This window comes from Eutrigla gurnardus (genome assembly GCF_963514095.1).
Source record: "Eutrigla gurnardus genome assembly, chromosome: 1".
Classification (NCBI taxonomy): Eukaryota; Metazoa; Chordata; class Actinopteri; order Perciformes; family Triglidae; genus Eutrigla; species Eutrigla gurnardus.
Window position 1 is genome coordinate 34,515,904 of NC_139915.1, and position 24,738 is coordinate 34,540,641.

The window sequence follows — 24,738 nt, forward strand, 5'->3', positions numbered from 1 at the left end:
CTCCCACTAGCTATTTTTTCGGCCTGGAGAAGAGGAGCGGGCAGAGGCGGGTAATCCAATCACTGTTAGCAGACACAGGGCAAACAATTACAGAACCAAGCCAGATACGGAAGCGAGCTGTGCATTTTTATTCATCGCTTTACAGCAGTGAGTATGAGGAGCAGGAAGCTCAGGTGGAGGGGTTCTGCAACGGACTGCCTCAGGTCTCTGAGGAGATCAATGCACAGCTAAACAGGCCATTAGAAATGCAGGAGCTGGTAGCCGCTCTGCAGGGCATGCAGGGGCGGCGGGCTCCCGGCATAGATGGCCTGAGCGTAGAATTCTATAAGGCTTTCTGGGACATCTTTGCCAAAGATCTTTTAGATGTTCTTAATGAAAGTCTGGCCTCTGGTTCAATGCCCACATCCTGCAGGAGAGCTGTGATCACGCTGCTCCCCAAAAAAGGAAACCTGCAGGACATTAAAAACTGGCGCCCTGTGTCTCTACTGTGTGTGGATTACAAGCTTCTGTCCAAGCTCTTTGCCTCCAGGCTGGGGGTAGCTATGGAGCATCTCGTCCACCGGGACCAGACCTACTGTGTGCCCGGCAGGTCCATGGTGGACAATGTCCACCTCATTCGGGATGTTTTGGACATCTCCAATTCACTGGGTTGTAGCACTGGTCTGATTTCTCTAGACCAGGAAAAGGCATTTGACCGCGTTGAACACAACTTCCTCTGGAAAGTTATGGAAAAATTTGGGTTCAGCGCTGGTTTCATAGCCAAGATCAAGGTGCTGTACAGTGATGTTGAGAGTGTGCTGAAATTTAACGGCGGTCTGTGTGCTCCTTTCAGGGTGTGTAGGGGTGTCAGGCAGGGCTGTGCTCTGTCCGGCATGCTCTACACACTCTCCCTGGAACCCCTCCTTAACAAATTACGAAACAATTTACAGGGCTTGGTTTTACAGGGTTTTAATAGTAACATTGTTTTAAGCGCTTATGCTGATGACATTGTTGTTTTTATTAAAAACCAGAGGGATGTAGACATTTTAACCAACATTGTAAAAAGTTTTAGCATAGCATCGGCAGCGAGGGTGAATTGGGAAAAAAGCGAAGCCCTCGCTGTCGGTGAGTGGCGTGGCGCTCTCCCAGTTCTTCCCCAGAGCCTGACTTGGCAGAAAGATGGTTTTAAATACCTGGGGGTGTTCCTTGGGAAAGAGCACATAGTCAAGAAGAACTGGGAGGGCGTCACAGAGAAAATTGAGGGGAGACTTTCCAGGTGGAAATGGCTGCTCCCTCAAATGTCTTTTAAAGGTAGGGTATTGGTTTTAAACAATCTTGTAGCATCCCAACTGTGGCACCGTTTAACCTGTGTGGACCCCCCTTCAAACCTGCTAGCCCAGTTACAGAGGAAAATGGTAGATTTTTTGGGGGATGGTCTGCACTGGGTGCCACAAGGGGTGCTGTTTTTAACCAGAGAGGAGGGGGGACAGGGCCTCGTCCACCTGGCCAGCCGGACAGCCACTTTTAGACTACAGTTTTTACAGAAATATCTCACAGGCCCGGCTGACCTAGTGTGGAGAGATGTGGCCAGCTGTATTCTCAGACATGCAGATTACCTGGGGCTGGATGCTGCTTTGTTTTTAATTGATTTTAAATTTTTAAAATTAACTGGGCTACCTCCGTTTTACCAGAGTGTTTTTAAGTCTTGGGGCCTTTTTAACTGTAAAAGTTGCCCAAAGTCTGACTCTCTGTACTGGTTGTTGAGAGGGCCATTGATTCACAGGGCCAAGCTGGACATCAGCAGCAGCGTCACCCCCGGCCTGACGGTGGCGCTCATTAAAGCCAAGACCCTGTGCCTGCAGCAGCTGGTGGATGCAGTGGGGCCGGCGCTGAGTGATGCCCGGGCCTTGGGTTCTCTCCTGGACCTGCACTCTGTCCGGGTGGCGGGGAGGCTCCTGGAGCTGTGGCGCCAGAAGCTCACTGGGGGAGATAGGAGCCTCCTCATGGACTACGGAAAAAGAAAGGCCAGACCGGACCCAGCAGACCCCTTCCCTGACGTCTCCCTGAGCCCAGGCCTGGGGGAACTCGCCGGCCCCCTGCTAGCTTCAGCATACCCCGAGAAGCTGACGATACACAAGGCTGACGAAAAGACTTGGTATTTTAATTGTGTGAAAACCATTCACAAGGCCAGACTGTGCCACCGTCCCCCCACTGTGTGGTCCAACAGACTGGGAGCAAATGGACCCGGCCCACAGTGGAGGATTTTATACCAACCTCCCCTAAAAAAACGGACTGCCGACCTTCAGTGGAGAATTCTTCATGGTGCCGTAGCCTCCAATGCTTTTATCTCTGTTCTTAATCCTTCTGTTATTAACACCTGTCCATTTTGTTGCCTTCGAGAGACTATTTATCATGTTTTTACAGAGTGCAAGAGACTCACAAGTTTCTTCTCTCTTTTAACATTGGTTTTTAGTTTTTTTGATGTGGCTTTTACTGAGAAGGTTTTTATCATGGGAGCTGCCTACAAAAAAGGAAAAAAAGAAAAATGGCAGCTCCTTAATTTCCTCTCAGGTGAGGCAAAGATGGCTATATATATTAGCAGAAAAAACAGAGTGGAGAACAGAGAAGGGCAAGAGGCAAAGGCAGTGTGGCTGATAAATATTAGAGCGAGACTCTGGCTAGATTTTAGATTTTACAAACACATTAGAGATTTGGACTCTTTTAAACAGCGCTGGTGTTTTAATGACATTGTCTGCTCAGTGGTTGACGAAGAGTTGGTGTTTGCACAAGTTTTTAAAGGATGAGTTATATATATTTTTTTTTTTAAAACATACTGGGATTTTAAAGCATTTTAGCACTTTTTCTGAACCGCTGAAATGTAAAAACCATATTTAAGTAAATAAAGTGTGTTGTTAAAATCAAAAATCTCTCTCTCTCTCTCTCTCTCCCCATCTCTCTCTCTCTCTCTCTCTCTCTCTCTCTCTCTCTCTCTCTCTCAACACAGTTTGCTAACCTGTGGACAGCCAGCTAGCCATTTATGTTTCTCATACGTGCTAGCTTGAAAGTGACGGACGATTCTTTGCAGTCTTTGTGATATTTACTTCAGGAGTAGCCGTCCACTTGAAATTATAGCTTTCTTTTCCTCAAAAGGTCTGAACGCAAAGCCTGAATATAATTAATATTTTTGGTCATTTTGACCAGGCTACACAATGAATGAACCACTGACAGTTTCCCGCTGAACAATTCAAACAAGTCATTTTTGCGCATGCGCGTTGGCAGATAAGCTGCTTCACTGACAGCTTTTTTGCCATTCAAAATGCTCATCTACACCTCACAATCCTCCTCACCAGCCTGCAGCAAATTAGCTGGTGAGGACTCCAAACAGACAGCTGCCTATCTGCCTGATTAGGGCCTCCTTAAATATGTCTGTCCTAATTTATAACCCTGCCTTGCTCTGGTGGCTACACATAGTATTGAAACGGGCCCCTAAAGCCTAAGGCCACCACTGGTTGTAGTGACTGACTCGTGGAGCTTTGCAGCTGCATTTCAAAGGGTTATATCCTTCAGTTCTGTTTGTCTTGTAAAAGTCTTTTATTTATTTCATGTTGCACCTGATTGATATTGTCTCCAATAGTTCTGATTTAATCATTAAATAAGTCACTCATACTGAGGACTACAGGGATACATGGCTCTAATACATGGCTTGTTCATAGACTGTAAAAGGGTCTGTAGGATCCACTAACTGGGTTCCTTTGTTGTTTATCCAGGAACCGCTGGTGCAGTGTACCAACGTAAACTCAAGTCTAACCTCAAGAAGAAGTTCCAGTGTTTGTTTGAGGGCATCACTAAAGCCGGAAACCCAACCCTCCTGAATCAGGTCTACACGGAGCTCCACGTCACAGAGGGAGGGACTGCAGAGGTCAATGAGGAACATGAGGTCAGACAGATTGAAACGGCATCCAGGAAACCAGACAGACCAGAAACAACCATCAGACAAGAAGACATCTTTAAAGGCTCACCTGGAAGGGATGAACCAATCAGAACAGTGATGACAAAGGGAGTGGCTGGCATCGGGAAAACAGTGTTAACACAGAAGTTCACTCTGGACTGGGCTGAAGACAAAGCCAACCAGGACATACGGTTCACGTTTCCATTCACTTTCAGAGAGCTGAACCTGCTGAAAGAGAAGAAGTTCAGCTTGGTGGAACTCCTTCATCACTTCTTCCCTGGAACCAAAGAAGCAGGAATCTGCAGGTTTGAAGGGTTCCAGGTTGTGTTCATCTTTGACGGTCTGGACGAGTGTCGACTTCCTCTGGACTTCCTCAACAACGAGATCCTGACTGATGTTACAGAGTCCACCTCAGTCCAAGTGCTGCTGACAAACCTCATCAGGGGGGAACTGCTTCCCTCTGCTCGCCTCTGGATCACCACAAGACCTGCAGCAGCCAATCGGATCCCTCCTGGGTGTGTTGACATGGTGACAGAGGTCAGAGGGTTCACTGACCCACAGAAGGAGGACTACTTCAGGAAGAGGTTCAGAGATGAGGAGCAGGCCAACAGGATCATCGCCCACATCAAGACCTCACGGAGCCTCCACATCATGTGCCACATCCCGGTCTTCTGCTGGATCACTGCTACAGTTCTGGAGGAGGTGTTGAAGACCAGGGAGGGAGGGGAGCTGCCCAAGACCCTGACCGACATGTACATCCACTTCCTGGTGGTTCAGTCCAAACTGAAGAACATCAAGTACGATGGAGGAGCTGAGACGTATCAACACTGGAGTCCAGAGACCGGGAAGATGATTGAGTCTCTGGGAAAACTGGCTTTTGAGCAGCTGCAGAAAGGATACCTGATCTTCTATGAACCAGACCTGACAGAGTGTGGCATCGATATCAAAGCAGCCTCAGTGTACTCAGGAGTGTTCACACAGGTCTTCAGAGAGGAGGACCAGGTGTTCTGCTTCGTCCATCTGAGTGTTCAGGAGTTTCTGGCTGCTCTTCATGTCCATCTGACCTTCATCAAGTCTGGTGTCAATCTGATGGCAGAAGAACCAACAACCTCCTGGTGGTCTAAAGTCACCAGAAACAAACCTGAACTAACACATCTGCACCAGAGAGCTGTGGACAAGGCCTTACAGAGTCCAAACGGACACCTGGACCTGTTCCTCCGCTTCCTTCTGGGTCTGTCACTAGAGACCAATCAGAAACACCTACGAGGTCTGCTGACACAAACAGGAAGTAGCTCACAGACCAATCAGGGAACAGTCCAGTACATCCAGGAGAAGCTTAATGAGGATCTGTCTCCAGAGAGAAGCATCAACCTGTTCCACTGTCTGAATGAACTGAATGATCGTTCTCTGGTGGAGGAGATCCAACAGTCCATGACTTTAGGACTTCTCTCCTCCTATGAACTGTCTCCTTCTGATTGGTCAGCTCTGGCCTTCATCTTACTGTCATCAGAAAAACGTCTGGACGTGTTTGACCTGAAGGAATACTTTGCTTCAGAGGAGGCTCTTCTGAGGCTGCTGCCGGTGGTCCAAGCCTCCAGCAAAGCTCTGTAAATATAGTTTTTATATTCAAAATACAACGAACCACCATGGAATTACAAGGTTCTATCTGCATTCTGAATGATTTGATTGGTTTTCCAAACAGCAAAAAGTAAATAATAAATAGTAGTCATCCAAATAGTTACTTGAGGAAAAAAGTATTTAGTGAAAAAACTATTCAAGTACTGAGTACTTGCTGATTTACTGTTTCAATAATCAGAACCTGAACGTAAAATAGACAAAAAAATAAAATATCAATGTGCAAATTCAGATATTACCAAACAATACCCCTTCAATTAAACCACAAGATCCTTACAAAATAACATTAATTAAGGTTAATTAAGCCACAAGAAACACTAATAATCCTCAAATTGGCTCAATTTAGTCGTTGCAAACATTCTGTGTTCAAAACATTCTCTTCAGTCATCATGAATACAGGATAGTGGTGGATGGATGGATGGATGGATGGATGGATGGATGGATGGTTATGCAGTAGATGTCCGGTGTTCCCGTCTGGACGTTGTCATGTTTGGACTAAGTGCCCCCGCGGCCGGCCTTACTCCCAAGCTCACGGACCCCTGGGCGTCTGGCCACCCACCTCTTCTAATCTGTTTCCATGGCTGATGAAACAGTTTCTGCTGCTCACGACTTCCAGCAAAAGAACAAATCACTAAAGAAACCAAACTCTTTTCTCTGCAGTTTGATGTTTAAATATTTGGGCATCAAAATGAACGTGTTAACGCGGGATGATTCATTTGTGGATTTAACACATTCATCTTTTTAATGCATTCACACTGTTGGCTCTCTGTACGTTGAAGTATAAAGAGAGAGAGAGTGAGACGGTGAGTATGAAGTCAGCGGTTAGATTACAGCGTGGTACAGTGTGCAGCAGTGTATTGTGGGTACCGCATGTTTGTCGGTGAATAAATGCTACAACCAGACACAAGCTAACATTCCGTGTCTTGCCGTCAGCCGTCTGATAATTAAAGTGAAGGGGATTAGCACCGAAGTAAGCCAGACTTGTTCTGTTTTTTATTCTACATTTCTGATTCCTCTTCAGACTCAGTGGCTGTAACCTCTCAGAGAGAAGCTGTGAAGGTCTGTCCTCAGTTCTCAGCTCCCAGTCCTCCAGTCTAAGAGACCTGGACCTGAGTACCAACGACCTGCAGGATTCAGGACTGGAGCTGCTGTCTGCTGGTCTGAAGAGTCCACACTGTGGACTGGAAACTCTCAGGTCAGACTCAAGGACTTTGAGAAGTTTACCTATGAAGCTTCCAATGATCCGTTTACATGCACCAAATATTCACTTCTTTGCTCTTATTCCTGAAAAGACACTTTTGCTACTAATCTGTTTCCATGGCTGATGAAACCCGTTTCTGCTGGTAACGATCTAACAGCAGAAGAACAAAATCACTAAAGAAACCAAACGTCTTGTTTGTCTTTCCCCTGCCGTTCTAACTTTGAATAGTTTTACAAATCCAGCTGGCGTTTCTAAATGCTGTTGTCGTCATGAGGCTATGAACTCAGACAGGACGGCGTTTGGTTTCCTGGTGTATCTGGGACTTCACAACATGTATAAAGCAGCAATAGTGGTTATTTCATCCGTGATGGAGGAACCCTGGTTGTTTCTACATGGAGATAAGCCCCGCCTCCTCGCTGGTGTGTCTAGCATGAGTGTCGTGACTAAACACAAATGATCCCACAAATAAAACCAATTCATCCTGCAGTCAAACTCAAACATCACTTCAGGTTTGGTGTGAACGCAGCAGAAGAACTCACTTTCTGCTTGGAATGATAAGATTCTATCTAGTAAAACATGAAAAGAATCAATGATTTTCAAGGAAGACAAAGAGTTTTCTCATCATGTTTGAACACGTGAAGTTAGTGTTGGAACAGTGTCGACAGAAGTTACATTGAATTCTTTTCTACCCCATTTTACATTTATTTCTGGTTTTAGGATGAGTTTTTTTCTCATTGATAAAATCCTTGCTGGTTAAGTTTAAAGGTCAATGAATGAAATGTTCTTGTTGGTCTTGTGAAGGACTGCAATACAAACACAAGTTAAGTCTTTGTAAAGCCTGTTTTCGATCTTGCTGAGGAGTTTTCATTGTTAATTCCAAGGAGACGAACAGTTGTTTGTTCTAGTTTCATCACACATTTCTGATTCCTCTTCAGACTCAGTGGCTGTAACCTCTCAGAGAGAAGCTGTGAAGGTCTGTCCTCAGTTCTCAGCTCCCAGTCCTCCAGTCTAAGAGACCTGGACCTGAGTAACAACGACCTGCAGGATTCAGGACTGGAGCTGCTGTCTGCTGGTCTGAAGAGTCCACACTGTGGACTGGAAACTCTCAGGTCAGACTCAAGGACTTTGAGAAGTTTACCTATGAAGCTTCCAATGATCCGTTTACATGCACCAAATATTCACTTCTTTGCTCTTATCCCTGAAAAGACACTTTTGCTAAAGTTCACATGGCGGCTCTAAAAGAGCAGTTGAACACATGAATGTCTGATATGTTCTGAGACTCCAAGTTTTGTATTTGACTTTATTCTCAGAATACTTGTTATTTAATTAATAATGTTACTTAATTCCTCCAGTTCAATATGAAAACTGACAACAAACAGAGTTGAGATGTTATTGAATTACAGTTTTCTTTGCTAGTTGGTTTAAATCAGTAGCCAGATCTTTGTTGGGACACCAGGTCTGAAGACAGACCACATAGACTGGTTCTACTGTTGTTTCTTGACTTCTCGTCCTCCTCTATCCGTCTCTGTCCATCACTCAGCCACGCGTATCCCACCCAGTACAACATCAACACAACAACAGAGAATGATCACTTTTTCTCAGTTTAAAAGTCCCCAGAAGTGACAGAAGTGTGTGTGTCTTCAGTCTGTCAGGTTGTCTCATCACAGAGGACGGCTGTTCTTCTCTGGCCTCAGCTCTGGACTCCAACCCCTCCTATCTGAGACAGCTGGACCTGAGCTACAATCATCCAGGAGACTCAGGAGTCAAGCTGCTGTCTGCTGGACTGGAGGGTCCACACTGGAGACTGGACTCTCTCAGGTGAGGACAGATGGACAGACATCAGACTGGACACTCTCAGGTGAGGACAGATGGACAGACATCAGACTGAACTCTCTCAGGTGAGGACAGATGGACAGACATCAGACTGGACTCTCAGGTGAGGACAGATGGACAGACATCAGACTGGACTCTCAGGTGAGGACAGATGGACAGACATCAGACTAGACTCTCAGGTGAGGACAGATGGACAACAGTCTCTGACTGAGGAGCTGGGCTTCATGTTTACTGGTGTTTGCATGTCTTCCTGCAGGGTGGACCATGGGGGACAGCAGAGACTGAGACCTGGTCTGATGAAGTGTGAGTATGTCTTCAGTAACTCAGCTGCTCCAGATTTGAACGTGTTCATGACTGAAATCCGATTCTAATCAGGACGTAGCGTTTGTTTCTTCGTGGCTGTAAAGATGTCGTGTTGTGTTCACACCAAACGCCACATTTTCACCTTCAATTACACACAAAGTCAACGCAGAGACGCAAACGGACGCCAATTCCTGCCGGACGGCAACGGAGGCGAATACCCAACATTCCCGTTGTTGTGGTGTTTGTGTGAGTTTAAATATTTGAAGTGAAGAGAGAAGTTCCTGAGACTCTGTGTCTCTAAAGCGTCTCAGCGTTGAGATGGTCCTCCTGTCGTCCTGACGTCCCTGAATCCTAAATGGAGGACCCAGATGTTGTCTCCTGGGTCTGTGGTCCCCCAGAGCTCTACCATAGTAGCTCACATTGGTCCACAGACCAGACCACAGTTTGGTCTGGTTTCAATCTTTACTCATTTTAGGCCCAACTGTGATATTTTTACTACCAACGATGTCGTTTTGTAGCGTTTTTGTTTTGTTCGTTAAGGTTTTTTCAGACGGTTTCAAACGTTGACCGTTGGGTCCAGAAAACACGTTGTTTCCCTGGAAACGTAATAGAGAGTGGAGATGAGTTGTATGGGGACGTAGTTTAGTGGGAGACAGAGATGAACCTTTAGCTGCATTGTGTTTGTTCTCTCCATCAGATGTCTGTGAACTGGAACTGGACACAAACACAGTCAGCAGAAAACTCAAACTGGACGACAACAACAGGAAGGTGACACGTGTGGACGACGACCAGTCATATCCAGATCATCCAGACAGATTTGTCTCATGTCCTCAGCTGCTGTGTAGAGACGGTCTGACTGGTCGCTGTTACTGGGAGGTCCAGTGGAGAGGAAGGGTTTATATATCAGTGAGTTACAGAGGAATCAAGAGGAGAGGAGACGACTCTGAGTTTGGATGGAATGATCAGTCCTGGAGTCTCAGTTGTTATGATGGTCGTTACTCTGTCAGTCACAACAACGAACTAACAGACATCCCCTCCTCCTCCTCCTCCTCCTCCTCTGGTGTGGTAGCAGTGTACTTGGACTGTCCTGCTGGCACTCTGACCTTCTACGAAGTCTCCTCTGACAAACTGATCCACCTCCACACCTTCAACACCACATTCACTGAACCTCTTTATCCTGGGTTTGGATTCTGGTCTGGATCATCAGTGTCTCTGCGTCGTCTTTAGGTCTGAGGTCGTGTTCACACCGAACGTGAAGCTCATTTTTCACATGCTGTGATTACATATCCAATCCATTCCAATCCACTTTATTTAGATCCCATTTTAACAAACACAAGGTTTTCCAAAGTGCTGCACAAGATAAAACACAATAAAAAGTACAGAATAGAAAGATAAAAGGAATCAAATAAACAGATAAGATAAAAATATGCACGTATACACATAAAATCATCAAATCAACTCCCTACATGGTGTCAGAAGACAAAGACAATCCATCCAGAGTCAATTCAAAGATGAGAATCTGTGTCTCTAAAGAGTCTCAGCCAGGAACCAGATGTTGTCTCCTGGGTCTGTGTCCCCCAGAGGTCTAGATAGTAGACCACATTAGTCCAGAGACCAGACTATGTGAGGAACCAGAGACTGTGGTCCCCCAGAGGTCTAGATAGTAGACCACATTAGTCCAGAGACCAGACTATGTGAGGAACCAGAGACTGTCTGTGGTCCCCCAGAGGTCTAGATAGTAGACCACATTAGTCCAGAGACCAGACTATGTGAGGAACCAGAGACTGTGGTCCCCCAGAGGTCTAGATAGTAGCTCACATTAGTCCAGAGACCAGACTATGTGAGGAACCAGGGACTGTGGTCCCCCAGAGGTCTAGATAGTAGCTCACATTAGTCCAGAGACCAGACTATGTGAGGAACCAGAGACTGTCTGTGGTCCCCCAGAGGTCTAGATAGTAGCTCACATTAGTCCAGAGACCAGACTATGTGAGGAACCAGAGACTGTGGTCCCCCAGAGGTCTAGATAGTAGCTCACATTAGTCCAGAGACCAGACTATGTGAGGAACCAGAGACTGTGGTCCCCCAGAGGTCTAGATAGTAGACCACATAAGTCCAGAGACCAGACCAGACTATGTGATGAACCAGAGACTGTGGTCCCCCAGAGGTCTAGATAGTAGCTCACATTAGTCCAGAGACCAGACTATGTGAGGAACCAGAGACTGTGGTCCCCCAGAGGTCTAGATAGTAGCTCACATTAGTCCAGAGACCAGACTATGTGAGGAACCAGAGACTGTGGTCCCCCAGAGGTCTAGATAGTAGCTCACATTAGTCCAGAGACCAGACTATGTGAGGAACCAGAGACTGTCTGTGGTCCCCCAGTGGTCTAGATAGTAGCTCACATTAGTCCAGAGACCAGACTATATGAGGAACCAGAGACTGTGGTCCCCCAGAGGTCTAGATAGTAGCTCACATTAGTCCAGAGACCAGACTATGTGAGGAACCAGAGACTGTGGTCCCCCAGAGGTCTAGATAGTAGCTCACATTAGTCCAGAGACCAGACTATGTGAGGAACCAGAGACTGTGGTCCCCCAGAGGTCTAGATAGTAGCTCACATTAGTCCAGAGACCAGACTATGTGAGGAACCAGAGACTGTCTGTGGTCCCCCAGAGGTCTAGATAGTAGCTCACATTAGTCCAGAGACCAGACTATGTGAGGAACCAGAGACTGTGGTCCCCCAGAGGTCTAGATAGTAGCTCACATTAGTCCAGAGACCAGACTATGTGAGGAACCAGAGACCGTGGTCCCCCAGAGGTCTAGATGTTGACAAGTTACACATCTTGATTATATTATGTTTGCATTTATATGTAAGAGATAAAATGCCTAAGTCACCCATTGATGATGGGTCTTTTTCGTTTTGCATACTTGTTCACCCGTCTGGTTGAATGTACCGTTACAAGATCAATACAAAATACCAATGTGATTTATAATAATTGTGTTGATTGAAATATCCATCCATCCATTGTCTACCACTAATCCTGTATTCAGGGTCACGGGGGGGGGGAGCTGGAGCTGATCCCAGCTATCATTGGGCGAAGGCAGGGTACACCTGGACAGGTAACCAGTCTATCACAGGGAGATATGTAGAGACAGACAGGTAACCAGTCTATCACAGGGAGACATGTAGAGACAGACAGGTAACCAGTCTATCACAGGGAGACATGTAGAGACAGACAACCATTCACACTCACATTCACACCTACGGGACATTTAGAGTCACCAATGAACCTCTCCCCATCCTGCATGTCTTTGGACTGTGGGAGGAAGCCGGAGAACCCGGAGAGAACCCACACTAACACAGGGAGAACATGCAAACTCCACACAGAAGGAACCCGGGCCGACCCGGGGATCGAACCCGGGACCCTCTTGCTGTGAGGCGAGAGTGCTACCCACTACACCACCACATTGAAATATGACTTAGGTAATTATGCTAGGAGGCTAACGCTGTATCTCTATTGTTTACTAGCTACGGGTTAACTTAGCCAGCGGGCGGATTGAAACCCTCACTGTGCTGATAGAGATGTACTGTTGAACTCTTCACACAAATGTACTTATTCTAAGTCGCTTTGGATAAAAGCGTCTGCTACTTAGCTACATGTAAATGCATTGAGGTTCGCCTCTTGGTGTCTATATACTCGTTGGTTCCGGTGAGGAAGGCGGGAGAGGAGCAGCAGGGCAAGATGGCGGACGAGCCCGCGGAGACGGAACAAAGGAAGAGGAAAGAAGACAGCAGGAGGGAAACCTGGCTGGAACATACAACAGCTGTCCTTTATCACCCAGAAGCCCGGAGAACGAACCCGGGTTTGAATGGAGACGCCTCCGTTAAAAGTCATAGTATAGTATTTAAAAAAAAGTCATAGTATAGTATTTAAAAAAAAGTCATAGTATAGTATTTTGAAAAAAAGTCATAGTATAGTATTTTGAAAAAAGTCATTGTATAGTATTTTTTAAAAAGTCATAGTATAGTATTTTTAAAAAAAGTCATAGTATAGTATTTTGAAAAAAGTCATAGTATAGTATTTTAAAAAAGTCATAGTATAGTATTTTTAACAAAGCTCTCAGTCTTTGCAGCGCGTCGACACCAGATGAAGAACGTTTGTTTGGACCAAAAACAAAAGCATCAAATCAAGTGAAGGAACACGAGGTTGTGAATGAAGGTTCATTTCTACTAACACCACTTATTGATTTAATTAGTGTGAACATGTGTGTTTGAAATGCTTGTTGTCTGCTTTTAAACAGCTTTATATGGAAGTATATGAGACACTCCAGGAAAAGCTTTCATGCACTGATCAATTCTTAAATCTTCTATTTAGCTTCCATAACATGGATTTTTTTTCTACATCTGAGATTTCTGCTAAACTCACTAGAAGTTGCCGTTAGATAATGCCTCGATTGCATATTTAAGCATTTCAGAAAACGTTTAACGTTAGAAATAATTGACTTACGATCAGTAATCAACTGGGGAAGTTTCATGGTGATATCTATTAGTTCTTATTATTTCATTTGTATGCCTTCAAAGTGTATGTAAATAACAATCCATAACGTTAAAGTCCCTTAAAGTGAGGTCATAGCGGAGGGCCCCATGAGGACTAGACCAGAAACGTGTGTGAGTTTAACTCTCAGTTCCTGCTTCTATATTCTTCACAAACGTGGCCCGTTATTGTTTACGAGGACCTTTTTCAGAACACAGTTTGGAGATTCAAGGGATCCATCTTCTCTGGATGCATCGATACGAACACGGAGGAAGAAAGCTGCTGCCCAGTCAACATTGTATTCCTGATAGAGACAGTGTGGGAATTACTCCCATCTAGTGGTGGAATTGTATTTTGCATTCAGACAAATGACAGACAAAAGAAGAGGGAAAACCCAGAGTTAAAGGAAAAGTTCGGAATTTTGGACATAGGTCCTCATTTCCAACTTACCCGAGGTGATATAGGTCGGTGGAGACCGTTTTCAGCACAATTGGTCCAGTCCTTATATTTGCACAAGTCACCGTTGCTAACTGGCGTTGAGCTAGCGCACGTCAACGGTAACATCCAGCCTGTCACTAAAAACAGCTTTAACTGCTCCGCAGAACACCCGAGACAAATGTATTATAACGTCGGACTATCGATGTACATGTCAGTGTTGGTAGAATAATTAAAAAAATGTTTTTAACGCTCCTACGAGTACTAGCTGTCACGACTGTAGGGCGCTTAGGTTTCGTTTTTACGCACTACTACTAACACGCAAAGTAAAATTCCGCTGCTGCCGAGAAACTAGTCCCTCAAAATGTTTTATCATTGAAAATGCAAGGTTGGTTTAATTTCTAAAATGATTCTACCAACACTGACATGTACATCGATAGTCCGACGTTATAATGCATTTGTCTCGGGTGTTCTGCGGAGCAGTTAAAGCTGTTTTTAGTGACAGGCTGGATGTTACCGTTGACGTGCGCTAGCTCAACACCAGTTAGCAACGGTGACTTGTGCAAATATAAGGACTGGACCAATTGCGCTGAAAACGGTCTCCACCGACCTATATCACCTCGGGTAAGTTGGAAATGAGGACCTATGTCCAAAATTCCGAACTTTTCCTTTAAGCCTGAAGTTCCCTCGCTAAGCCCGAATCCTGCTTCCTAGTCCAGCCTCTGTTCAGTCAGTCAGTATTATTTTCAAAGGTGTTTTCAATGAAGTCAGTCAGAAGGGCAACATATAAAGTCATACATGTGTGGCCACTCCTTTATTGCCCTCACATAGTTCATAGCAGCACATTACAGACAGGACACTTCCTGTTCATACCATTTCAAAATAAGAGTCCCAGATATTCCAGTATAATGTGCACTAAAGCACACAGGAGGAACTTTCATTCCCCAGACCATCTAGTACAGGCCGCTCAATAAAGTAGGTTACACACACAAATACACAACAACCAAGTCACTGCTTGAATGGTACAATAATGACGGGTCAGTTAAGATCCCTGGTTAGTAAATGTAGACTTTGAGGCTTCGCATTCAGTCGGACCGCCATAATTGTCATAATTGCCACGCTCTTTTCAGCCGTATTTCCTTTTTTGCATGTAATATGCTTTATTTCCTCATACATGTCCATCACACGCTGCAGCTGACTTGGTAAAAAGTACACGGCCGCACGTCTGCATCAGTAAATCTGTGATCGACACCGTGGTCTACTGAAGGAAGACGTGAACGTGCATTTATACCAATGACTCACACATGGCTTGACTTAGCTGAAAATACCAAAAATATCACAGTATGACGTACAGCGGTGCTAACGCAGCAAGGAAATCACTTGATTGTGATTCAACAGTGTTGCCATGGTGACTGACTGGCAGGCTACAGACTGTAGAGACAGTTTGAGTCGAGAGAGAGAGATGGATTTAATTTCATGTGGTGTTTAACAAAATAAATGTTGAGTTGAGAAGTTTGACTTATCTGCAATTAGTCACATTGACCAGACACGGTCCGGCCAGATACGAGGTTTCACAGAGTCTCGTTTACAAACTGAGCAGCTGAAACATCTATCCTGTATGAATTCTCATGTGTTTCCTTACATATTGAAGAGATTTGAATTGTTTCTTACAAACTGAGCAACTGAAAGGTTTCTCTCCTGTATGAGTTCTCATGTGTGTCTTTAAACTTTCACTCCATGTAAAACATTTCTGACAAACTGAGCAGCTGAATGGTTTCTCTCCTGTGTGAGTTGTCATGTGCCTCCTCAATTTGTGTTTGTCAGGGAAACATTTACCACACTCTGAGCAGCTGAATGGTCTCTCTCCTGTGTGACTTCTCATGTGTACTTTTAAATTTCCTCTTTCTGTAAACGTTTTCTGACAAACTGAGCAGCTGAAAGGTTTCTCTCCTGTATGAGTTCTCATGTGATTCTTTAAACTTCTTCTTTCTGCAAAAGATTTCTGACAAACTGAGCAACTGAATGGTTTCTCTCCTGTGTGAGTTCTCATGTGTCTGTTCATATTTCCTCTACGGTCAAATGTTTTCCCACATTCGGAGCATCTGAATGGTTTCTCTCCAGGACTACATCTAGAATCACGGTCGGGGACTTCATCATCGGTCCAAGCCTTTAAACCTGACTGAGGTTCTCTGGTCTCCTGCCAATCATCACTGTCATCAGCCTCAGATGAGTTTTCAGTCATGTCATCAATGTCAGAAGAGTCTTCAGTCATGTCACCAGTATCTGGTTGTGGTTCCGGTCCTCCACAGTCCTCTTCACCAGCTTCTGTTTTCATGTGTTCAGTTGAGCTGCTGGCTGCAGCTGAAGCCAGCCCTGAGAACTGAGGCTTCTCTTCATCGTCTTCATCTTCTTCAATCTTCACAGGGACAAGAGTGATGGGGAACTTGATATCAGCCTCCTCCAGCCCTTGAAGCTGCTCTCCCTCCTGACTGATCCAGACTTCCTCCTGTTCCTCTTTGATGTGTGGGGGCTCTGGATCCTCCTGGTCCAGACTGGAGCCCCAGTCCTGCTGCTCAAAGGGAACCTCTTCTTTACACGCCATCAGCTGCTGGACGTCTGCAGGAAAACAGTAACAACACACGGAGATATGTTAGTAAAACAGCTGAACACTTAGTCACAAGTCAAAAAAAACTTGGGACACAAAATAAATGTTAGAACCCCAAATTTTTAATTACAATAAATGTTATTTTCTAAATCAGTTTTACATAACATTAGATTTGGGTCTGCTAGAGACCGGACCAACAGTTACAGTTATTATTAGGGCCACGGGGCAAGCTGGCATAGCTGTAGGGGCCAGTGCTCGGGGCGAGGGACTATTGTTATACTGTGGATTTTTTCCTACTTATTATTTTCTTCTTTCATCTTCTAGACAAATTTCAATTCGCTACTTGTCAATTGACAAATTATATATTAAAACGTGCGGTTCGATCGGGATCAGTGGTCTATTACTTTAATCAACAGAATAAGAATTACGGCGCACAAACTGCAAAATTTTGCATTGAAGTGAATGGGATGGGCAGAAAAAAAGAGCGAAAAAGATTTGAATTTTTCCAAACGTCTTCTGCTCAGGCATACTTTCACCTAGAACCTCCATTTAAACTTTAAACAGTAGTCGTGCTGAAACGATTCCTCGAGTTATTCGAGTAACTCGATTCTAAAAAATGCTCGAGGCAAAAGCTCTGCCTCGAAGCTTTGTTAAATTCCTATCTCGGCGGCCTGCTCAGCAGGGATCATTGTTCCACACGGACCGTGTTTGAGGAAGCCAGGGATCCAGAGTGAACATTTAGGGCGCACATGCGACCACACTTCACTGATGTTTGGTCGCATGTGCGCCCTAAATGTTCACTTAATATGTTCCTTGGTTGCACCAGTGCTCCATTCAGGTCTGTTTATGTGTAGTGTAATGTTTTTTTCCACCACAGCATACAGACATGAATCACCATGGTCTGAGCCAATCGGAGGCCGAGTAGGGGCGGGCCTTCATCTCTGATTGGCTCTGACCCCAGGTCTAAACGTTTTTTTTTCGTACAGAAAGTTGCCGTGCCCGTAACACTCATCTCTGTTTTAAACTTGCAACTCTCTCCAAAATATTTACTGCAGAAACACCAAAAACATATCAAATCGTTCAGGAAGTCCTTACAGCGATGATGGTCTGTGGGTTTTTTTTCTGATGGGAGCTACCATTTTGTCAGAATGAGCCCAAATGTGAGACCATGGGCCCGTTTCAGGAAGCAGGTTTAGTGAAAACCTTGAGTTAGTTAACCCTGAGATGAGGGAAACTCTGGTTTTTCGGTTTCACAAAGCCAGTTCAGCATAAATCTGAGTCAGTTACCGTGGTAACATACTCCGTGAACCTAACCTGCTCGCTGGCAGGTTTTCTTTAACAAACCCCGAGTTTCTCCTACACGTCTCTGCCTTTTTCCAGAATCTGAACCAACTCTGAAGAAATGTGCCGTCCTTCCCTCGTCAACCATCAATATGGAAATAAAAGTCATTCTAGCAGCTTTACGTCGGGAGAGGATTTTGATTACCTTTCCTACCGATCACATATCTGAACAATATTCTCCGACATTTTTAACATTTCATCTCGTGGACATAATCCAGATTCTTTAGCAGAGCTCTTTAGATTTATTGCGAACGGGAGATTTATGAAATGTTTAAGGACATTTCTGTGTTGAAATAGACGCTTATATTTACTGTTTAATATGTGAGACATGGTTAAAATCATATGCCAGCCTTAGTCTAGTTATTTAACTTAACTTTCAACTGAAGCCACTTTCTTTTTGTGCCTGGGGGATTACACAGATATGAAAATTATTATTAGTTCAATGCGCTACTTTGTGAACTTAAGGCTCATTTATGCTTCTATTTCGTGCGTAAATAGAGACGTGCCTTATCAACGTTCTAAACGTCGCTGCCCTCATGCTTTCATGCGTCCTCTACGTTGGAATGGACGTTGTTCACATTAAAAAGTTACTCCAATAAAGTTTGAAAACATTTTTTTTTCATCACAACAAACATGGCTACAATGGAGGAGAAAACAATCCTGCATCTTTTGAGAAGGAGGCAAAATCGCAGGCTGCATCCGCAAGCTTGCAGGATACGGACAGAAATACGGAGGAAATGTACGCAGAGAACGGACAGACGGCAGTGATAGTAGTCACAGTGTTTGGACTTACATACAAGGCTCACATAATCAACAGTGTTAAAGTCAATACAACGGAGTAAAGCTCCCCATAGATACAAATCTGTATCTTGTATCTCCGTTTACTAGCTACGGGTTAACTTAGCCAGCGGGCGGATTGAAACCCTCACTGTGCTGATAGAGATGTACTGTTGCACTCTTCACACAAATGTACTTATTCTAAGTCGCTTTGGATAAAAGCGTCTGCTACTTAGCTACATGTAAATGCATTGAGATTCGCCTCTTGGTCTCTATATACTCTTTGGTTCCGGTGAGGAAGGCGGGAGAGGAGCAGCAGGGCAAGATGGCGGACGAGCCCGCGGAGACGGAACAAAGGAAGAGGAAAGAAGACAGCAGGAGGGAAACCTGGCTGGAACATACAACAGCTGTCCTTTATCACCCAGAAGCCCGGAGAACGAACCCGGGTTCGTCGGCCGCGGCACAAAAACAGCGTAGCGGGTTAAGAGCCCTTCATGACCGAGGTGGTCTCAACCACATGGAACGGGACTCGGCGGTCCGGTAAACGTCACACACCGAGAGTGATTCTTTCAACACGCACGGCAGCTGTCCGGTCTCTGCCCAGACAAACACTCTTACCTGAGACCGCTTCACGGAGCGAGTCCGGTCTGTGGAAGTCCGTGAAGGCGTCCGGCGGGGTTTCCTCGGGCTCGTGCGATGACCGTTGTCTCTCAGGACGCGCTCCCCCTACACCCTCCGGACCTCCAGCCACGATGGAGCCTAAAGTCCGGCTTGTGTGAGTGCTCCGTCCCGTACTGAGGACGGTGTGTGGGACACAGATGGATTCTGGGTCGGGTTATCGTTTGCTTCGAGGCACGTGTCGAGTATTTTGGCTCCTCCCCCAACGAAGCTCCGTGTCGAGATGTAAAATGACGTAGCGTATGACGAGCGAGGCTTCGTTTCGGGCTCCTGTTTGGCGACACCGTTTCCGGTTGGCGACTATAAAGATGCTCATACACGAATACTAACTAGTGGGTTCATCATTATTATTACACATCATTATAAAAATGGACACGTGATCAAAGCCTTGTAGGTTCAAATCCAAGGTGGACTTGCATTGTAGGCCGACCACGTTCACTAATATATCACTTTATCATTGTATTATACATCATTATTGTAATTATTATACTGCTGCTCAGATTACTAAGAACTGGTCAGTGGTTAAAAAGTTGGATTTAAAGTGTTGAGAGTTTGAATCCAGGATTGAGTTGCATGGATCAATGACTTTATTATTATTATTAAAGTATTACTACTATCATGTTTCAAAGGGTAATGGTGGTGTCGTGGCTAAGGAGTGAGACGTGTTATCAAAGAGTTGTCGGTTCAAATCCAGGTGTGAATTTTACAGAATGACTTATTTTCTACCTTGAGTTCGGCACACTCACACACACGTATCACCAAAATGACTTTAGTTCTCAAATGATTTATGTTGTGTTGCACATGAAGCAAACATCACATGCTAGGTTGACTGGAAACTCTTTTCCCCAGCAAAAAAGTAATTAGCACTAACAAAGCGGTATTGAATTAAATGACGTTGTGTCTGAATAAAAAAAAAAGTATAGTGTCATTACAGAAATGCAGAGTAGGGGTCTGGAAAAAGCTATGGCATCATAAGTATGTATATGTATGTATATGAGGTACTGCAACGATGCCGTGCCTTTTGAAGGTATAAATACGGATCTTGACGGCGTGTATAACAATTTTCTGCAAGCAAAGCTCGACTGATGGCGTGCGTCTGCTGCTGCGTCTGCTGTGAGTAAGTATTATTTTACTTTATTTTAGAGAGGACATTGCTTAGTGGCTAAATTGGTTAGTGTTAAGATGATTACATTTTTTATTTTCTTTCTAGCCAGGAGATATCTGGTGAAGAGGAGGTGGAGGTGATGTCTGAATTTCCAACGCCTGTGACTAAAGGTGGGCCTCCATCCAGCCGTTTATGCTGAAGACACTATCCCAGCTTCCCTGAAAAAAGCAAGGGGAAAACCATATTCAATATGGTGAATATAATAACCCTTAACCCTACTCTCCGTTATAGGGGTTGCAGTAGTCGCCCCATCACACCGTGAGAGCGATTCATCGTTGGAGGGAGAAGAACCCCCGCCATATGCTGTGGAACTGGAGGTGGAGACAGCTGAGTAAAACATTGAGACACATCATTCATCTTTGCGAGGGAGAAAGCGGGGAGGAGGAAGACTACGTTTCCATGGCCGATGGAGGTAGGCCTGTGTTAGAAGAAGAAGAAGAAGAAAACTCTGCTGGAAGAACCTTCCTGACTGAAATTGAAACAGTAACTTTTAACACTGTAATGCTAATTGTTGAACAGGCATTTAGAGGGTCCGAACGCCAGATACACTCTTTAAAACAAGAGGTGCTTAATACCATCTTTTGGCAGCTCCGTCAGAGCTCAAGACGCAGGCGTGTGAGATACAGCCGACAATAGGGTGGACCATCAAGAAATCAATCAAACCAAAAAAAATGGCAGAATCAGAACGTCTCATTGAAATCCCTACACATCTTCTGGAGCTTATCTCTGACTTGAATAGTGAAGCAGTAGGCCTCTCTACTATACCCCCTCCAGCCAGCCCTAATACCCCTCAGCTTGCATCAGAGAGAGATACTGACGTTTTTTTACCTTCTCAAGATGAACTACTCTCCATTGTAACCTCATATAGACAACCTTCACCAAACCCATTTCAGGGGGGTCTAGATCTTAATGAAATGAATGAAGCTGAAGCATGGAGTCCGTCAGACAGACTGTGTTGTGAGAGCCTCTCAGCTGTAGAGGAGGGAGATGGGAGGGGGAGAGTGTGGCGGAGCCATGGAGTCCATCCGACATAGAATGTTGTAATGCCCTGGATACTGTAAGGTATTCAACAGCAGGGGGAGGGTCCTAGCAGGGGTTAGAGACGAGTTGAAACATGTTTTGCAAGTGAAATTATAAAAAAAAAGCTATGCATCTATTTGTACTCCCCACCCACAATCAGACATGTTTTGCCGTTAATCTTGTCTTACTGACAAATCCGGACTTGACAATGATGGAGGCCAGGGTTGCAGGTTGTGACATCCACACCAGGGTAGGTCTGAGTGTGGATACAATGGTCACATTTGATGACATTGTTAAATTTGAAGACTTGTTGGGCTGTAAAATTGTTGTCTTTTTCCAGTCCTCAGATGATGAGAAAAGAAAAAAACGGGCTACATTTCAAACACAGAGGCCGTCTAGTGAAACAACCCACTACCTCCTTTTACATGATAATCATTTTTACGGGATAAAAAATGTAAAGGGGTTTCTCGGTGTGGAGCATTTCTGTAATCATTGTCACAAAGGGTATCGAAATCGCCACAGACACTACTGTGAAAAAATCTGCAATGTTTGCTGCACAGACTGTAAACTGTCAGCGTCTCAAAATACCTACTGTATTGATTGCAACAGATACTGCTCAAATACCATCTGCTACGAACGTCATCGTGAGTTGAAATGGCATCCAATTGTGAGAAAGTGGGCTAGCAATTGTCAGATTCATAAAGTATGTCCTAAATGTAAGTCACTCTACACCTTATCTATTTCCGATCCTAAACCACACAGGTGTTCCTCCAATCTATGCCTCATTTGTAAACAACCTAAAAGCAGACCATCAACAGCTGACCGAGAGGAGGGCGCCACTGTTCTGACCAGTGACTCCACGCTTCACGCTTCTGAAAGTTCTGAAACTCATGCCTGCTACATGAGTAAAAGAGAAATCACTGCTAAAGAGAAAATGACAAGGGAAAAAATGGTGTTTTTTGATTTTGAGACCAGTCAAACTGGAGGAACTCATCTTCCAGTGTTTGTAGCAGCTCGATCACACAAAGGGGAGGAACGCGTCTGGGAGGGCCCTTCCTGCGCTGTAAATTTCCTCCTCCATTACCGGCAGAATAAACATAAACACACAACTTTCATATCGCACTACGGGAAAGGTTTTGATCATCACATTATTTTGAATGCTTATGTGGCTCAAGGCTTGACACCACATATCATAGCACAGGGAAGTAAAATAATTCTGATCATTGATAACGACTTTCAACTTAAATTTATTGACTCATTCTCTTTCATTCCCATCCCGCTGAGAGATTTCAGCAAATCTTTGAATTGTAAAACAGAATTAAAAAAGGGTTATTTCCCTCACAAATTCACAGATTATTCAAAAATCAACTATAAAGGTAGATATCCTCCCCCAGAGATGTATGGAGTTGATCAGATGACTTCTAAACAGAGAGAAGATTTCTTCAACTGGTATCACACGGTGAAAGATCAGGAATTTGACTGCAGGGCTGAACTTGAAGCTTACTGTAAAAATGATGTTCAAATCCTTGCAGAAGGAGCAACCAGCTTCCGTGATGAATTCATTGAGAAAACAGGATGCGATCCATTTGATAGTGTGACCATTGCTTCAGCAGCCCCATCAGTTTTTCAAACCAATTTCTTAGAACCTAACACAATTGCAATTCCCTGTCCTGATAATTACAAATCAAGCAGCAAGGCCTTTTCTCACGATTCTATACAATGGCGGGAATGGGAGGCCTACAAACGCAACATTTCAATAAGGCATGCTTTGAATGAGGGAGAGGTTAAATTTGGTCGCTTTTCGGTGGATGGATTTGCAGAGATGAACGGTGTTAAATACGCATTTGAATATATGGGATGTGTGTGGCACGGCTGCGATTCTTGTTTCAACCCTCACGACATGTCTCCTCTCGCCGGGGTCTGTTTTAACCAGCTTTACTCAGACACCATGAGGAGAATAGAGCGTTTAAAACAAGACTTTAACGTGCAGTCTGTTGTGGTAATGTGGGAGCATGAATGGAATCTGCTGAAGAAAACTGATCAGGGTGTTAAATCTTTCTTAGAGACTTTTCAATACCCCATCCCACTAGAGCCTAGAGAAGCCTTATATGGGGGACGTACTTCAGCTTTCCGACTACGCCATGTTGCAGGGGGTGATGAGCGCATTCACTATGTAGATTATTGCTCTTTATACCCTTATGTACTGTCTGGAGGCTTCTTCTTCCCATTGTCTCACCCTCAGATCATTAGAAATGATTTTGATAACGTTGAAAATTACTTTGGATTGATACATGCTAAAGTTTACCCTCCACGTAAACTGTTTTTCCCTGTGCTGCCTATAAGAAATAACAAAGGGAAACTGATTTTCACACTGTGTCGATCATGTGCAAACATAAACAATCAGACTTCTGCATGCAGACATGATGACGAAGACAGGGCACTTCGAGGGGTCTGGGTATCAGTCGAGCTAAATTAAGCATTGAGAAAAGGTTATATTCTGGGGGAAATTTATGAGGTGTGGCACTTTAAAGAGACATCTGACAAACTGTTTAAAGATTACATCTACACATTCCTTAAACAGAAGCAGGAGGCCTCAGGCTACCCACCCCACATTGTAGACAACCCTGATAAATCTGCATACATCCAAGATTATAAAGAGAAACAGGGTGTTGAGCTTGATCCTCCTTGAAAATAGTCTGCAAAGAGGCAGATTGCCAAGCTCCTTCTCAATTCACTCTGGGGGAAGCTAGCGCAAAGATCAAACCAGCTCACAACTACTCTGGTGAAAAAGCCTGAGCGCTTTTTTGAATTTCTTTTTTCAAGCAAGTATGACATTTCTCAGTTTCATTTCATAAACAATGATGTTGCACTTATTCACTGGCGTTACCATTCCAAGTGTGTCCTTCCACCAGGTGATACAAATATTTTCCTTGCTGCCTTCACAACTTCTTATGCGCGTCTTGTACTTTACAAACAGCTGGATTTACTCCAAGAGTGGGTTTTGTACTGTGATACTGATTCTGTTGTTTACACATCCACACCCGACGATCAATATTCACCACCACTTGGTAATTATCTGGGAGATCTCACCTCTGAATTAGACCCAAGTGATTATATTTGCAACTGGACAGCTGCAGGTCCAAAATCCTATGCATATCTTACACAGGAGGGTAAGGTGACTTTGCGTGCTAAAGGGATTACACAAAATTATGAGAACTGTAAAAAACTAAACTTTGACAGTCTCACACACATAGTAGAGGCTCACATCAAAGATCAGGACAGCTGCTA

At 44.5% G+C, this 24,738-nt stretch overlaps 3 protein-coding genes across 3 annotated transcripts in view; 2 read left to right on the forward strand and 1 right to left on the reverse strand.

Annotated features, from left to right (window-relative positions):
* The window catches only part of LOC311015290 (uncharacterized protein), a gene marked incomplete at its 5' end in the record, with an annotated part of 152,915 nt that overhangs the window by 63,853 nt on the left and 64,324 nt on the right, over nt 1–24,738 (forward strand). The gene's annotated exons all lie outside the window — the stretch shown is intronic.
* Nucleotides 67–11,026, forward strand: LOC311015313 (uncharacterized protein). The gene is made up of 9 exons (XM_084012454.1): nt 67–173; nt 228–2,134; nt 2,453–2,550; nt 3,747–5,535; nt 6,585–6,758; nt 7,700–7,873; nt 8,409–8,582; nt 8,854–8,900; nt 9,598–11,026. Exons 2-9 carry the CDS (start codon nt 246–248, stop codon nt 10,125–10,127), a joined length of 4,875 nt encoding a protein of 1,624 aa, XP_083868580.1. The 5' UTR covers nt 67–173; nt 228–245; the 3' UTR covers nt 10,128–11,026.
* On the reverse strand, nt 15,046–21,741 carry LOC311015320 (uncharacterized protein; the record flags this gene model as incomplete). The annotated part of the gene is made up of 4 exons (XM_084012463.1): nt 15,046–15,125; nt 16,004–16,480; nt 19,206–19,412; nt 21,639–21,741. 4 exons carry the CDS (start codon nt 21,739–21,741, stop codon nt 15,046–15,048), a joined length of 867 nt encoding a protein of 288 aa, XP_083868589.1.